This window comes from Motacilla alba, chromosome 7 (assembly GCF_015832195.1).
Source record: "Motacilla alba alba isolate MOTALB_02 chromosome 7, Motacilla_alba_V1.0_pri, whole genome shotgun sequence".
Lineage (NCBI taxonomy): Eukaryota > Metazoa > Chordata > Aves > Passeriformes > Motacillidae > Motacilla > Motacilla alba.
In genome coordinates, this window is record NC_052022.1 from 11,716,781 (window position 1) to 11,734,067 (window position 17,287).

A 17,287-nucleotide genomic window follows, 5' to 3' on the forward strand; every position below is an offset into this window, starting at 1 on the left:
GGTGGCTTTTCCGTAGCAATTCCTTTATTCAGCAGGGAGTCTATTTCTTGGGGTTTACCATTTCCAGGTATTCTTTAAATGCTGGTGTAAGTTCAGCTGAGCTCCATCGTTTAGCTGAATATGTAATTACCACTGTTGGATTTTTAGGAAAGGGACTACCTTAATCCTGTCTAAACTAGTACAGCTTCACTGAAAGCAACAAGAGCATGATCTTTAATAGAATAATTGGAGTGGTATAGGAACCTTCAGGATCAAGAGCTGCAAAGAGGATGGTAAAATGCTGAATAAGCTAGATCAGTTTCAGGCAAGCACATTTAGTGTGAGCTTCCCTTAAACACACTAGCAACTGCAAGAACCTTAATTGATCAGTCATGTACATTAATAATCTCGTGGGCAGGGTTACTCAGGACTGTGCATGCTGTTTAATACCTCTCCTCTAAGTCTATACTGGCTCTGAAAGAATTGTAAATTTAATTGCTAAAAATGTATTGTGTTGGCTTTTTTCCTTCTGCCCTTCAGATGGTGCAAAACTTCCAAGACGAATCCTGTTTTGTTATCAGTACATTGAAAGGTGTGTATTGCTGCTCCTGTTACCTCTTACTCTAAAGATAATTCCTCCTTTCAATTGCACTAAATGTTATCACAAACTCAATGCTGTTATCCTGAAAAGATAAGTAATCTAGTCTAGTGTAAGTCAAGCTGTTGACTACACGATGATAGACTGATCAATGCTTTACTCCCAGTTACACTGCTACAAGAATTCCATAAATCCATTGACACCACTGACATAAATGAGCAGGAAGCCTTCTAGTAAAACGATAAAATATGATAGTATGTAGGGTTTTTTGTTATGTAAATTATTTGACATAGATGTTCAACATTGGTTTTCATGAGTGGGTTGTGAAACATGTGTATGAACTATTGCAAACTACCTAGAAAGAAAATTTGAAGTTCTGTATCTCTGGTGTTTCTTAAAAACAATGAAAATATGCTTGCATTTCTTTGTTACAGCTGAAAGCAATGATGGCTACCACATCATTTTAAAATGACCGTGCTGCACAGAGAGACTTTAATGGCCGAAAACTTAGTGCCTCACTGAGATTGCTACAACCTAGACTGGAAACACGAAGAACCTTCTGGATAAATGCTCCTGTGAACTAAGAATTACCAAACAGCTTAAGAAAAAACTTGCTTTTACAGATAGAAATTTTTGGTGGTGTGTGATTTTGGTGGGTTTGGTTTTTTTGTTTGTTTGGTTTGATTTTTTTTGGTTCTTTTGGTTTTTTAAGCTGGAGCTGAGAAAATCCTGAAAGCTTGTACATGTTTTTCCCTCCCTCCCTTCCTCTTCAGTCTTGAAAATTGTAGAGGTTTCTGCTTATTACTTAGAAACATCTGCCTTGTACTAAAGGGAAATGAAAGATAAACAAATCCCAATTCTCTTCACCCCTCATGTTCGGATGAATTGCTTACAGTTCTGAATGCTCTCTTGCTTTCAACACACACCCTGATGCTGATGGATGTGGACTCCCCAGGATTCCTCTTGTACTCTTTGAGGTGGAAGGCTGGGGGCTACCTCCCAAAATGGATTGGGCATAGCAGAGGATGGGTTTGGTGCCCAGCCTTCACTGAAGTGTCAGCTCTGGAAGTTCACACTTAGCTGTTCTCCACCTGCAGATGTGTTCCAGGTGGACCCTGGTCCCTCCTGACAGACCTTCTGTAGTACCAGTCCAGCAGAACAGTTCTGTGGGGGTTCAAGGGAGGACAGACAACTTGTGGTGAGCAGTTCAGTACCACATTATCTGTAGCTTAAGAGTAGTCTCCTTGGATGGAGCATATGAAGCTTTTCTGAGGAACTGTTTTGAGCATTGGAAGCTATAGTGCTCGTGACAAATTCATACTATGGGTTTATTCTACTCTACAAATTAGTGATTAACTGCTATCTTTACTGTAACTGGGAATTAGAAGTTATAATCTTAATGGATTTTCATCCTCTTACTGAAGTGAAACTGTTTTGATCAAGACCAGGTAACAGATCATCTTAGTTGCTGCTTCTTATATTCTCTTTCCCTTTTGACTCCTGTTTCCCATATCTGTAACTATGTTCAGCTCCACCCTCCCTGGGTCTTTTAGGACTCCATCCAGGCTCCATTAAGCTGAAAAGGTGGCTTCCACTGAAGTCAAAGTTAAACTGGATCACATCTTCCTTGCATGGATGAAACCATTTCCCTTTTGATAGCTAACTAATGTGGCTGTTTCCCCAAACTGAGTGTCCATGCACCATCAAAATCTGATTCTTGAACATTTCAGTTCATCCTGAACTGACATGGAAAGCTGAAATACCAGACATTTTCCTGGAATGGAAATTTTTCAAAAAATGAGAAATTGTCAGCTGGAAAACACTGAATAAAATGTTCCAGCCTTTTGAAATGGAAACATTTAATTAAATCCATTTGGCCCTTAAAGCAGCATCAGTTTGAGCTACTGTTGCAGCCCTCAGAAATTATCATTCGAGTGCCTTGTGCGCCGTGTCTCCCTTGGGGCCGAGCTCTTTGGCTGAATTACAGATCCCATGATGCTCCTACCCTGGGTTAGTCAAACAGGGAATGCGTCATGAGGGCTGGAGAGGTGCCCAGGGAAAAAGGGGGCCATGGAGCCCTTGAATTACAGCTCCCAGCTGACACTGGAGGAATTCGGACAGACATGGACTGATATTTCTCTGACAAGAGTTATGTGTTTCAAGTTTTCCCAACGGAAATAAACAGCAAAATATTGAGAAAAGCAACCTTTTTTTCATTAAAGCATCAAGTTTTGTGCAAAAAACCCCACCCATCTCCACTGATTTTTTTTTTTTTTTTAAACACCAAAAATAATACTAGAATAGAAAACTTGCATTACAATGGGAAAACCTTCAGCCAACTCAGCTAATTGAGCAGCAATGCCTACTTAGGCACGATCTTGCTCAAGTGACTGTCCTGGATGCTCCATGAATTGTAGGCATGCAAAAAGGATGCCTAGGCTTTGGGACGTGGTGGTTCCCCCTTCTGAAATGAAGGAATTGAGGCTCCTTGGTTGAGAACCAAGCTGTGTAGCTAAGGAGGAGCTCCTGACCATGGAATCCAGGTTGTGGCCACACACAGCTGCCTTCCAAAACAGTGAATGAATTCCAGATGCCTTTGTGAGCAGGTGGGACCAGTGTGCCCCTGTGTACCAGGAACTGCTTGATTTATTTTTAGAAGGTGCTTTGGAAGATGGATGTTGGCTGTGGTTTTTCATCCTGCTCTGTAATACTGGCCCAGTGCATCGTATGGCTGTCATTGGCATGCAGCTCAGGTGAATCTGACCTCATGGGAAGGGTTCTAAATAGACCTTGAAGTTGCCAGGAGTGTAGTCTGTAATCATATCATATCCACTTGGATGTGATAGCCCTGTAACTGAGGGGACACAGCAATACTGATACCCAGTAGAGTGAAGAAAGGATAGAGGTGGCTTTGCTGCCAGAGTTAGGGACTGAGAACTGTTTGCTTGTTATAAAACATCTAACTTCTTGATTCTTTTAAAAACCAGCTCTTACCCATAAGGAATTACATGCCAAAGTCCTTATAGTGTTTCAATAGCACTTGCTTGATGAATTTTGAGTTGCTTCAGCTTAGAATCGTAGATTATCTTGAGTTGAAAGGAACCCTTAAGGGTCACAGAGTCCAATGCCCTGGTCCTTACAGGAGTACCTAAAACTGATCCCTGTGACTATGAGCGTCATCCAGAGCAGCCCAGGTGCTCCTTGAGCTCTGGCAGGCTTGGTGGCATGACCAGGGACAAGGGAAGTCCCTGGGCAGCCTGTCCCAGTGACCAACCACCCTCCCAGTGAAGAACCCTTCTCCAGTGTCCGGTCTGAACTTGCCCTGATTCATCTTCAGTCCATTCCCTCACTTCTGCCACTGGTCACCAGAGAGGGGAGATCAGCCCCTCTCCTCCACTGCTGCCCTTGAGGAAGGTGCAGAGAGACAAAGAGAGAAAGACAGACTTGTCTCACCTGTGTGTCAGGTAATCCTTGATTGTCCTTGGATCTGCCATCCCGGGAGGGACTTGTTTGACCTGTTTGTGAAAGGGACAGCCTTCAGAAAGGAACTTTTGTTTCCTCAAGAATGGAGAAAGCACAAATGTTTAGTTTGGGATAGATATCTAAATTGTAGATAGACTAAAGGCAAGAGAGGCGAGTGGCTCCCGCTCATCTAAATAGCTTTTAGTTTTTTATTAAGTGCCTGTTACACTTATTTTTACTCTTTTTTATTGTTGTTGCTTCTATTTCTTTCTTAAAAAATAAGAAAACCTACTCAAAGTAATTTAACTGGAACTTTTTACAGCTATATGTGAAATTTGTACAGCAGAACTTTGTAAGGACTGGGGCTTAGGATAACAGGGAGTAAGTAACACGGTTTCCTAAAGTGTCCAGCTCTTCAGTTGTATGTATGATGACAGCCACTATGAGTAAAAGTGGGCTTGCTGGGGATGAAAAGGCAGAATCATTATGTGATTAATACCAATATGACTCCAGCCAGTACTAGCAAAGTATAAACTTGCATTCTTGTTGGATCTGTACTGTCTGTTTGAAATTTCATAAATCGTGGCATTTTCTCTATCAATGGAGTAAAGTGATAGTGATCAATTAATGTGACTCTGGTGATGTCTGGAAAACTCACAGTAATGCCCATGATACACAACTGCAGGGCAGGGAGAGGGCAAACAATCTGGTGATAAAATCTTGGCCATCTGACTGAGGTGGCAGGACTGGTGCTATTAAGATTACAGCTCCTGTTCTTTCTGCTAGCCCTGCATGCTTAATTGGCTGAAGTAGAAATAATCATTCAATATGGAAAATACTGGAGTTCTCATTGTCTTAGTGTGAAATTTAATGGGCAGAAGTTTCAGGACTTGGAGGTGGTAAAAGATTCTTGCATTTGAGAAGCCCTGAATGGCACTCTCCTTATAATGTAACATATACATATATATGCATATATATATACATATATATATCCACATACATACTGTACTGTATCAACACATATTTGTGCTGAGTACATGTGTTCTTTGGCTTTAACTGGTACTCTGCTTTGTTTAGTTGCAGTTCAATGTAAAAGACTCTGGTTGATCAAGCTTCAAAACCCAGCCATTCCTTGGGTAGAAATGTAAAAGTCCATAGTAGCAACTAGGTGATTTGGACATGGTACACTTGGAGTGATGTAAGTTTGATGAATTTCTGCAATACAAATCCCAGGCCTTGGTGAAGATGAGCATGTTCTTTCACTGACACTGCAGTTCTACATTGCAGCTTCTGAAAATTAGTTAGAGTAACAGAGAATTAGATTGCCCAGTGCTTAGTGAACTAGTAAGGCTACTCCATAAGCAGAACAACCATACGATGACTTTTCCTAGCTCAATGTTGTATTGCTTAAGCATTGGCTGTAATTCTAACAATCATCTGGTGGATGACTCAAACAGGTTTTTTTGTCTCTTATCTGTCGGGATTTTTTTTTTACTTTTCAAAGAAATGCTTATATTCAGACTATAGCTTCTCTTTCTCCTCCAGTTATGAAATGGTTTAACTTTATGCTAGTAATAGAAATCTTTTCATTAGATTATAATCTGTTTGACAGCACAGGGTACTCAGAGTGGGGAGTGTTTGGCTTTGATCATCACTACTGTGGGTGAATATGAGAAGGCAGACTGGAGGTGTATCTACCATCCTTGGCTCTCTCTAACAAATGGGTTAAGCTAGTGCCTAATTTTTTGTTCATTTTTGATTTGTACCTTTTTTTTCCCATTCCCTCAAAATTCTGTTCCCTGGTGGGGGATGCATTGGTGACCAGATGATGTGCCCAACTTTTTAAAGTAGCCTGCTGTCCTGGTTTGCTTGGGGTGAGCGTTTATCTTTCAAAGGGGAGTTCCTCTCTTCACTGACAATGCAGCTGTCAGAGGCAGGCAGTGCTGGCCACAAAGTTGGCATGATGGGCAAGGGCCAGTGGAGGTGGGTCGATGGGAGGCTGAGGCGTACCAGTCGTGAGTAAATACTGCCACACTCTTCGTCTTTTCCTTTGTTGGTTTTTGGGGTTTTTTGTACATGAATAAATAAAAAAAAAAGCATATTTTGCACTGGCTCTTGTACTGTTGTGCAGAAGAAATCTGTATCTAGAATCTGTGCTCCAGTCAAAATGCAAATAAATCTGTTTGTAAGAAGCACGGCTTTGGTCTCTGGTTTGTTTGGTGCGGTTGGGCACAGGAGCGCCTCGGCACTGGCTGCTGCTCAGCGTGCAGCTGCGAGGGGCTGGGCACCATCTCGGGGTGAGGGGGAGCAGAGAGTGCAAAGTGCTGGGCAGAGAATGGGAGCTGCAGCCAAATGTCCTGCAGTGTTTTCTTCAAGTTGGGACTGACTTCATTTCCCCACAGCACAGCGCAGTGACCAGCTCGTGTTTAACCCAGGTCAAGGCACGAGGGGAAGCGCCTCGTTCCTGCAGGGGCTGTGGCAATGGGCATTGTGCTTTACTGAGGGCACCAGCTGTGTCAGATGGCACAATCTTTGGTCTTGCAGTGCTCAGAAGGCGCAGCCATTTCAGAGCCTGGTCCTCGCTGACATCAGAGATGAGCAGAGTCCCTCCTCACGGCAATGCTCTGTCCCATTGAGCAGCTGTGAGACACATGCTGGCAGTGAGGTTTGGATTGTGGAGCATTCACAGTGGTTTGGCTGGAAGAACTCCAGTATCCTCTAAGGTCTAAACCATAGATCTAGTAACTTACATAGTCAGGAAATGAGCAGATGTTCAGAGTCATTTTCCAGTCAGAGAAGATGGAGCCCAGTTTGCAGACAGCATACTCTCCCAGCAGTCAAACTTCATGTCAAGGCTAAATATTGGGAATGGATGTACAATCAATGTAAGGGTGCTCATTAATCTCTATTGACCTCAAGCAATTTCAGCTCCTTTCCTCTGCTGCTGATTTAAATCTCAAAATTAGAAAACACATCTTGGGCCTTGGGTGTGAATAGCAGTTCATATGCAAAGTATAAGGGCACAGACAATGTTCTTAGGTTTCTAATGTTCAAGAGATTTTTATATCTTTTCCTACCCGTGACTCGGGCATTCCCGAGAAGAGGAAAGGGACTGTCTATCCCAATTTCAATTAGCTTAAAATTCCTCTGGAGGCAGAAGTCCAGCCAGCTGAGGCCTGATTCTGTATTCAACTGCTCCAGGCATGGTGAGGCAGTATTGTGTCCCACAGGGCTCCTGGGTTCAACACAGTTCAGTGTAGCTTCAGATCCACATCCAGGCAGCAACAGGGATTTTGGGTGGGTTGTTCCCTGAGGGCAGGATGCTGGTGGGCACTCAAGGGTCCAAGGCTGGCATTTGGGCTCTTCAGTGCTAAGTGTGGGGTCGTCACTGGCAGCAAATGCTTGGTGACTTGGTGCTTGTATGAGCTCTGCCAGCTGCAGGGGCCATCCCTGGGGCTCTTGGGAGCTGGAGGTGAATCCTTCCCTGAGTCCTGCAAGGTGGGGGGGTGCCAAGGGAGTGTCATGTGCATGGATAGTTCCTACCAAACTCTGCACAATACTATCCCTCTTCTTCTGTAAGCTTGACCCATGTGCTGGCAGGGGTTGGTCAATGCAGAAAGAAACACTAGGAAGGTTTTTACCTAACAATAAAAAGTGTTCAAGGACTGGGAAAGTGATAATTCTGCACAATTTAATTTCTATGGGAAATGCATGTAAACAACCTCAGAACAGATACAGGAGTTAGCAGCCATAGGACTGGACAGGAACTGTTAAGAGCTTTTAATGAGAGAGGAGAAGCAAGACTTAGGACTGGAGCTGTTTAGTCACAGCACTGGCATAGTCTCATCTAAATCCTCAACAGAAAGTAAACATTTTAAAATTAATTGTCTAATTCCCAAAACAATGCAGTCTTTCAGGTAGATTAGTCACAACTATGGAGCAGGCAGAGAAATACCACCTATATTCTCCTTCTCTAAAGAAGCTAAATGCTTCCAGGCTTACCTGAGTAGGAAAGATTTGATCCTGCAATAAATTAAATTGTTTAGGGTTCTTTTAGTAAATTACAGCAGAGGCTGGTTGTCCTGATCAAACTGGAGTTTCAGACAAGTGTTGACTCCCCTGCTCCCCAGAGATGTGTGGCCCAGGGAGGCAGGACTGTCTCATCCTATCCCATCCTAAATCTTCTATTTTTGGCTGTTGCAAACAGTGCCACTATCCATTTTGCTGTCTAGAAAAGCCTCAGTTCTGATTTATCTGATATTAAGTAATAAGCAAGTGTGATGCAGCTGGAAAAAAGTTTGATTAGCAAGAATCCAAAATTAGCTGAGCACATTAATGCACTGAGAAATAGTTTTTGCATTGGTGAAAATTTAAATACTGAAGACTACAATGTAGAGATGTAGAGAGGAGATGTGCTAGCAATATTATGTTGGATAGACTTAAAAAAAAAAAAAAAAAGCACTGCTGAGAGGAATTCCTCCTTGAAAATATTTTCAAAGCCTACTATCTCCCAGAAGAAAGTTCCTGGATGGGTTGGCTCCACTTTGGGAATTAAGTTCTCCATGACATCACCTAATGGTTTAACCAGTGGTAGTAAAATAAGGGAAAGGTTAAGTAAAAAGATGAATGCATGACTCAGTGCAGGTAGGAAATCCTGGCTGAGGGTGCATGGCCGGAGTACCCTGGAAAGCAAACCCAGCACAAAGGCTTGGAGGCCACATACACTGAGCCAAGTGCGTGCTGCTGCACAGCTGTCCTGAGGACAAAAACATTGTCCCAGACCAAGTTATTCCAGAGCCGCCCACAGCTTCCCTTTTCCACCAGATTCACCTCATGTCATGGCAGAGCCTATGAGGCCACAACTCTCGTTCCTCCAGCAGCCATGGTTATTTAATGTCACATGCATGGCTTGAAAGAAATGAAGAAAGAAATATATCCTCAAATGAAAACGTGGGGATAATTTTGGTGATTGTTGAAGTAATTACTGGGGGGGGGGGGGGGGGGGGGGGGAAGGGAGAGACATTCTTCTTTCTTTTCTAAAGCTTTGGCTTCCTTTTGGTTCTTCCAGCCCCTGCCAATGGCTTTGCACTTTTCAATTCTCAAACAGTTGAATTTTTGGTCTAATTATGGTGATGGTTGTGGTCACTGCCAACCAGCTACACAAGCAAAGTAATTGAGAAAACAAACCTTTGGATTCTTGGAGACTCCCACTTTAAAACAATGAAACAATTTTTTCTCTCTCATGAACATCACAAAGTGGTGTTAATCTGTCACCTTTCAGGCTCCCATGCCCACAGGTGGTGACCCTGTGTCTCCCTCTGTGAAAATGTCCTTAAAATGATATTTTAGAGCAAAGCACCTGAGCCCTAGTGGTGCAAAGAGCATTACCAAGAGCCCGAACTCAGAGCCTGGGCCAAAGAGATGGATGTGTTTTTCAGGGCTTGGGGCTGTGGAGAAAAACTACCCTGGCACTTGCTTATAAAATTAAATTCTTATGACATTACAGCACTTTGAAACTCAGAAACCCCCAAGCCACCTGACTCTTGGTACATCCCTGACTGGTGGCCACCACTCTTGGTTGAGCAAACACAGGAATATGTGGGGAGGTGATTTCAGGTTTGAGAAGAGAATAAATATAAGATATACATTTTAAAAAAAGAAATAGCATTCTATACACCCACTAAGCACAGGAAGAATGGTAAGAATTTAAATACCATGGTGGCACTCTGCCACATGTGTTTTGTCTGCAGTGTCTGATTTTTAACTTAATTCTTCCTGTGGAGATTTATAGCTGAAGCATGGATCAGACATTAGGTAAAATATTAACAGGCCATTTTAAAAGTCAGGAGTACAAGACACTAAGCCCCATCCCAACAGAGTGTCACAGCTATATTACCAGGGTCCTTCTTCAGGTGTTTTCTTGTCACCTTAAGCAGGGTGCCAGGTGGGTGGAGGGCAAGGAAGCCGGCTACGAAGTGTTGGGGAAGAAATTGATGGTCCTTAATTAAGAGTGACACTTTTTCACCTACACATTTGACTTTTTAGGAGGACTTCCAAGGAAGCCAGGGCTGAAAATACCCTTTTTGCCGAAGCTGGGAGGATATCCTGGGAGGTGCAAATGAGCCAGCAGGTGTTCCTCAAAGCTCGGAGACAAGGAACCCTCCCTGCACCTGCCCAGGGGACCTGGCTTTATAAACCAAATACTTCCCTCCCTTAGTGGTGGGGTTGAGGGTAGAGCAGGGGTGTCATCTCAGGTGAGTGGTTGTGGTTAAAATATAAATTGTTCCTCTTTAGTTTAAAGCCATTATCCCTTGTCCCATTGTGATGAGCCTTGCTAAAATGTTTGCCCTTTAAGTATGGAAAGCTGCAATAAAGCTCCATAAGGGTCTGCCCCAGGTCCCACAGCATGAAATCCCTAATGCTTTCCCCAGCCTTACAATGGTTCATGCCAGCTGTGGTACAAGTTTTTGCTGTTAAAATGCTGGGAATGAAGCTATAGCATAGTCTGGAGAAGTTTTGTGATGGGAGCATCTAGTGATGGTTTTTTAGTGAGTGGTGCTCCATGTGCTTCTTCTGCTGTGTTCTTTAAGGGTCTGTGTGACTCAAGGTTTTGCCTTTCTGTGTGTGTAAATGAGACAAATCCTGAGCAATTCAGAGCAAAAGTCATCTCATCTAAGCTGTCCTGGGGATAAAAATGGTCACAGAGGCGAGTAACTTTCTGTCCCCAAATTCTGGGGCCAAAGCCTAGGTATAGCCAGCAGTATCACCTGCAGCTGTAACCTGTGCTGATCCCTCCTGGTGGGGCTCACCTGTGGGTGCTCAAGGAATTGCCAGCCCAGTGCTGGCTGTGCAGTGCTTGGCACTGGTGGGAGCTGTAGAAGGATGCAATTAAATCAATTACAGGCTAGTGATTTTGCATTCAATGGAATAATTACTCTTGAAAGCTGGCAGTATGGGTGAAACTTGCTCCCAGCCTTAATATCAGGTTTCACTATCTTGCCAGAAAGTGTGATTGACGTCAGCCTGTTGCTGTGATAAAGGCTATAAACTCATGGGCTCATAAAGTAATTTAGTGTGGAAGGAGTCTTCAAAAGTCATCTGGGCTAGACCTTGCTCAGAGTGGGGCTAGGCCAAAGACTGCTTGGTGTTGTGCGGGGTCAGCAAGGGGAAGCCCATGGCCAGTGCTAGCCAGGCAATCCAACCAGAGATTATAACATCCCATTCTTGCCTCAGATAATTTATGAATCACAAAGAAAAGATCTCTGTCTTTCCAGTGTTGGGTGCGAGAAAAGTAAAACAACATAGGTGTGCTAAGCCATAATTATATTTCAGTTCATCCCTTAAGAATGTCTATTTTAAAATTATATTTTACTTTACTTGGTGATATATTTATTAATTTTCCCCAGCTAATAGAAAAAAAAGATAATTTGGCAACCACTTTCTACCAAGTTGGGCAGTTCTTGTCGTGGTGTGTTTTGCTAGCTGAAGACGGAGCTGGACACTAAAAACTTAGAGTTTTACTTGCTAACAATACTGCTTCACAATGATGGGTGAGATTGGCAGTGTGAGGGGTCTGGGGGGCTTTAAACTGGGGTGAAACTTCAATGGATGAGCTTTTCCATACTGTGCAGATGCCATCACCCTCCACATGTGCCTGGCAGAGCAGTCTACATTTTGGGGAGCCTGGGGAACCTGTGCTGTGAATGCATTAAATTTCCCATTTGGGTTCTTGTGCAACTGGATATGTGTGCTGCAAAATCTCAGCTCTGTTTGCTTGTTCTGATGTCTCCAGATGTGAGAAGTTGCATTAACTTGGCTTTTTTTTTTTTTTTTTTTGTGCATGATGAAAGAGCACACAATCAAGAGGAGAAATAGCCGTGGAGTTGGTGGATAAGAGATGCTTATCCTTTAGTTATAGTCTTGAAGTAAATAAAGATGTAAGCTGATTTCAGTGCTTTTTAATTTGGATGGAGATGCTGCTATTGGCAGGGCTTACTACCCTGAAACTAAGGCAAGTCTTACAAGCTGAGCCTGGACCATGGGCTGTAAGCACAAGTAGCATTACATGGTGCCTTCATGTGTCTTCTTTGAGGAAAATCATCATCGTGTTCCTTTAAAAAGGAGCAAATTCTAGAGGGAACTTGATGGGAAAACTCCTAAATCACCTGAGTTGTGACCATGGGCTTCACACTGAAGAGTCCTGTTCTAAAGTGCAGCTCTCTCCGAAGAATGTGTGACACGTGCTAGAAAGGGTTTTGACTCTAGGAAGATTTAAAATGTGGGAAAATGGCATAATTTGATGATGATAATAAAATCAGTTATATATTTCAGGTTTTCTCCATTTAAAATCTTGACACATTTTCCACTCAGAATAGTCCCTACCAACATTACTATTACTGTAGATACTGTGGTCTGTTCAGTAGTAAATGTATCATGGAATTTCATTTCAAACTTCCTTCCAACAGTCTACCTGTGACTGATAAAGCTTCTGAGAAAGAGAAGATTTATTCTGTTTCATAGTAATTTTTTCTTGAGTAATTGATATTTAGGGTGAAAAAACTACTTCAAAACTGCAATTCAATAAATGATAAACTTCGATTTTGCCATTCAGAATTACTCCTGCCTCATTTTCAAAATGGGATATTCTGACACTGACTTCTTTCCCCTTGCCATAGTATTATTTGATTCATTGTTCACCTCAGTAAATTAAAGGCAGCAGAGCAGGGTAGAACACCAATTGCTTAAAGTACATTTTTATTTATCAAGTTATTTAGCCTGTACACTTTGTTCTTACTGCTTTGAGAACATAAACTGTTTTCTGAACAGGTATTTGGCATGATGGCTTGGCCCCAAGACCCATGGAATTATGTTGGATAAGTCTGGATGCCTCCTGAGTATTGTTGCAGCATCCCTGGGACCAGCTCAGCTGGGATCTATAGGGTTAATAGGAACTTTCTTAGAATTAGGTTTAAGGCCAGCCTTTACCAACTAATCTGTAACATTTTATTTCTTTATGTATTTTTAGTGGAGTGCCTTTGAAAAGACATGGTGTTTGTCTGGGGGAATTTAATGTTTTTGAGTTTTCTCAGCATATAAGAGGCAGCCCCGCTTGGTATGTCCTAGTTCTTGCAAAAGTTGCTGAAAAAAGGGCAGGGCTTTTTTTTTTTACGCTTTTGTTATGTTCAGATGGGCTTTTGGAGGGTTGATGATTTCTTTTCCACATAATCTTTATGAAGAGGGAAATTCTGTAGTGCAAAAATAGTTTTGATCTGTCAGAAACCTGTGGCAGTAACTGAACTGGGGAAGTGTGGCTGAACCCTCTTGACCACAGGGAGAAAGAAGATGGGATGGGTGTGACTGCTTGGTGTTTGAGGTTTGCACACACTGCGGCCAGAAGCATCACTTCAGTGGTGGTCAGTGAATAGCTCTGTGTTACTGGCCAGGCAGTGCCTCCTGCCACACTGACCAACATCTGCCCTGTATATTCTTGAGTAAGAATTTTTCTGTAGCACTTGACACCCAGTAACATTTCTCTTTGAAGGGCTTGCCTGAGTATTTAGATATTCCCAAACAGATCCAAAGAATTAATGGGTTGATAAAATATTTTCCACAGCAAACTATGACTGAGGTATAGGGTTGGTTTTGCTGGACAGCTGCAAAAATGGATGAGGTGTGTGTTGTACTGCAGCTGAAGCTCTTGGGTGTTTGTATCAGCCTTCTTGAAGGTCAGTGGAACAACACTTAGAGATGCTACTGAAGAGCAAGGTCCTGCTGTAGCAAATAGTGAGGGAAGTATTCAGGAGTACTCATGCTTCTAGCAATTCTGTCTTCAGACCTATTGATCTTTCTTTGTGTGTGCTCCTTTTCCACCTAATTTGGCACAGCTCTGTTGCCAGTTGGTTGCTGATATTATGATGTAGGGGTTGATAAGCACTTGCCAGCATTCAGAAACTTTCCATTCCCACACTTTGCAAGCCCTGGCCGTTTTTCAAGCCTGTCATTTGAAGCTGTTTGAATCATGGAAGAACAATGACAAGTGAGGGAGAATCTGTTACTACTGATATTTATCTGGGAGCCTCCTTTGGTGCAATTACCAGCTGGGGAGATAAAAAGTGTGGTGCAAAGAGTGTGTTTGGATGATGGTCAAAAAATAGAGGTTAGTGCACTCTACGAGAAGCTGGAGAGTGCTGGATCAGCACCAAGCAGTCACAGCGTATCACACTGAGCAGGCTGGGTCCTCCACATGGGAAAATGAAGCCAGGGACACTCCTGGGACAAGGAGCAGAGAGCCTGGTTTCACCTGTTCCCACTGTCACTGGAAATTTAGAGCTCAGAGGTGGAACTCCCTGCCCTGTGCAGGCAAGGACAATATTTGATCTTGCTGCACAAGTAAGGTAGGAGCCATGAGCAGTCACCAGCAAATGCTGTGACGTTTCCTGTCTGTGCCCCACATGTCTTCAGAGACTTTGTGATTCTGTGAGCTAGCAAGGGGTAAAATTCTCATGTAGACATAGTGAGCCTGTTATTCACTGCTTTGCTGATCAAAGTAAACCTTTCCTCCTCTCTGGCCTTTTACATTTTCCGTGTTCAGGTGTTGTGTGTCCAGACAGTCCCAGGAACTGATGTGTGTGCGTTAATGACCACTCACCACACGCTTATAGGTAAGATGAAAAAACATTTGCCATGTGCTTCCTCTTCCACAGTATTTTGTTTCCATCCCCCTCCTTTATTCTTCTTTCAGGTTTTCTGTGTGTAATTTGCCCTACTCTTGCTGCTGATCCTGCACTGCTTGTCTTGGGATGAGCTGCTGGTGCTTGGGATGGGCTCTCACACCAGGATGTGTCTGGCTGCTGCACTGACCCACAAGATTCCTGCCCTGCATTCCATCTCTGCCTGGGAGGTGGTGTAAGCCCTGTGCCAGTGTCTGCAGAGACTACCCAGGTTAGAAATAAATGACTGGTTGTGACTTGGAAGAATTTCTAAATCTGATTCATTTCATAGCTACAACAATGGGTATATTGGTCCAAGACAGTGTGTTTGAGGTGGCTGGAGAAAGAAAATGCACGTTCAAGTTTGACAGTAGCAGCCTCAAATGAAGAGTGTGTGTTGTCTCCTTTCAGACAATACCGGAGAGGTCAGCAATGAAGCTGTGCTGCACCCTGGGGGGCTGGTTTTGGTTTTCAGTGGAGTGTGCATGAGGGGCCACGTCTCCAACCTCTGTGATGGTTTAACTTCCATCTTCCTACCACATTGCAACCACAAAGCTGTGGTTGTCCTCTCAGTCCCTTCATCTCGTCTCCCAGGATATCTCTGGCACAGGTGGTGGCAAACCTGGATTGTGAGAGGGGTGAACACTTGAGGAAAAATGTTTTAAGCAGGGTCAGGTGCCTGATCTGATCCTTAATACCTCCATCCCAGGGTGCTGAAGCCCATCAGCAGACGAGCTGGGGCGCATGGCTTGGCTGTGCCCTGAGAAAAGCAAGGCTGACCACAACTCTTTGCTGCTCCTTAGGGAAGTTGAGCATGAGCTCATCAAGTGGTTTATGATCTGATTGAGATCCTCAGCCAGGGATGAGGCAATTAACTAGTAAAAATCCACAGGCCCATAGAGAGACAGAGCAAAAGTCTACTGAGGGAGCAGGCAGCACTGTGGATCCAGAGTTGTGTGCAGCTTCCTGCAGCAAGTATGGTGCAGCCCCAGCTCCTTACACTTGAACCTCCTTTAAAAAGCAATATCAATACCATTATTACTTGATATGGGCTACTATTTAATCACCCAGTAGAGCTCTCATTATTTTCATGCTTCCACCAAGTACAGATCCTTAAAATACAAACAAATTCATGGTCTCTTTTTATTTTCCCTTGAGACAAAGCTGTAAAACAGCCGTCAGTGTCTCTCAGTGATTCTGTTAGTGCTCTCAAAACCTCACACTAAGTAAGGCTTTAGCATTGCTCAAACCAGGAAACCTGACACAGAGCCCTCTTTTTTATCTGCAAAAAAAGACATTGTGTCATGGATTTTTAGGAATAAAGCTGCAAAACAGTTTGATGTGGGTTTTTCTTTCAACCAACACAATGTGTTGAAGCATTCCAGATGTGTCAGTTTACTAAAGTTCATAGGGTGCGTAGAAGTCTGAAGATCTTCTACCTGCAGTGACACATAAATGCCAGCACCACTAATTTTGCTTAAATGCTGATCTGTAACTTTTTCCATAAGGTTTGACTCAGAACTGCTCTTTTGAGATGAGTTATGGATGCATCAATTCCTAGCAAGACAGCATGACCACAGTGGAGACTCAGTGCATGTTCTGGTTGATCATCACAGGTAACCCTGCTGTGGCAAAACTGCTTTCACATGAGATTTAGCGCTGCACAAAACAAACTGGGAGATGTGGTGGCTTGGCAAAAGTGATGAGGTAGTTGATGCACAGACCAAATCCTTACCCTGCGGTTTTTTTTTTTTTTTTAGGTATTAACTGGGAAAAACCCCAAACGCAGAGTGCTTGTCATTCTGCAGGGCAGCATGGAATAATGAACTAGTTTGTTTTAGGCTGCTCACAGACCTTTTCAACCCCAAATTCCAGCTGCAGAGGCAGAAATTCCTCCTTGTAAATTCTGATTATGGACAGTGGTAGAAAAATTGTAGATTTTCAGATGTGAAGAAGAAAGCTGCTTGTAACACCGGATTTGGAAAATTGTCTTTCAGAATAGAAAAATTTACTTTTTTTCTTTTTTTAGTATGAATATTGCTTGCTGAATGCAATCGATTAGTATTTTTCTGTAGAATTAAGGAATGCAAATTGATTAGGGACCATTTTCTTCCTAGAAGAATGTACTGTATCATCAAAATTTCTGATAAAGGAAAGAGTGGTTTGAGTTATCCTATGATGACGAACTCAAAGTCGAGAACAAGACCAGTCAATTCTGTGATTTCTTGCTATGGAAGAGATGCAGGCACATGCTATGATTTGTGATGTTCTTCACATCACAATCTAAAGGTGTTTCTACATGCTGTGGCCATTGTTATTGTTATCACCTCTTGTGAATCAAGATACATCACTTGATTTTTCACTCATATTCCACTTGATCTAAAGCAGTTGGATTCCCTGAGGGGATGCAAAGGTTTGCATGTGAAGGGTAGGGTACAGGTGATCAGGGCAAAATCTGTGGTAAAGACATCATCTTTTGGTATTCTATTTGGGCAAAGTTGGCAGGTTTTGAGGCATGAAAGAACATTTTCAGTAGTAC

General features: G+C 42.9%; 1 protein-coding gene across 1 annotated transcript in view; it reads left to right on the forward strand.

Annotated features, from left to right (window-relative positions):
* Window positions 1-6,231, forward strand: part of TFCP2L1 (transcription factor CP2 like 1) — a 35,350-nt gene extending 29,119 nt beyond the window's left edge. Inside the window, exons 14-15 of the mRNA XM_038142847.1 lie at window positions 520-571; window positions 1,012-6,231. Coding sequence (XP_037998775.1) covers window positions 520-571; window positions 1,012-1,049 — 90 coding nt within the window. The 3' untranslated portion in view covers window positions 1,050-6,231. The remainder of the gene's footprint in view (window positions 1-519; window positions 572-1,011) is intronic.
* The last annotated feature ends 11,056 nt before the right edge of the window (window positions 6,232-17,287 follow it).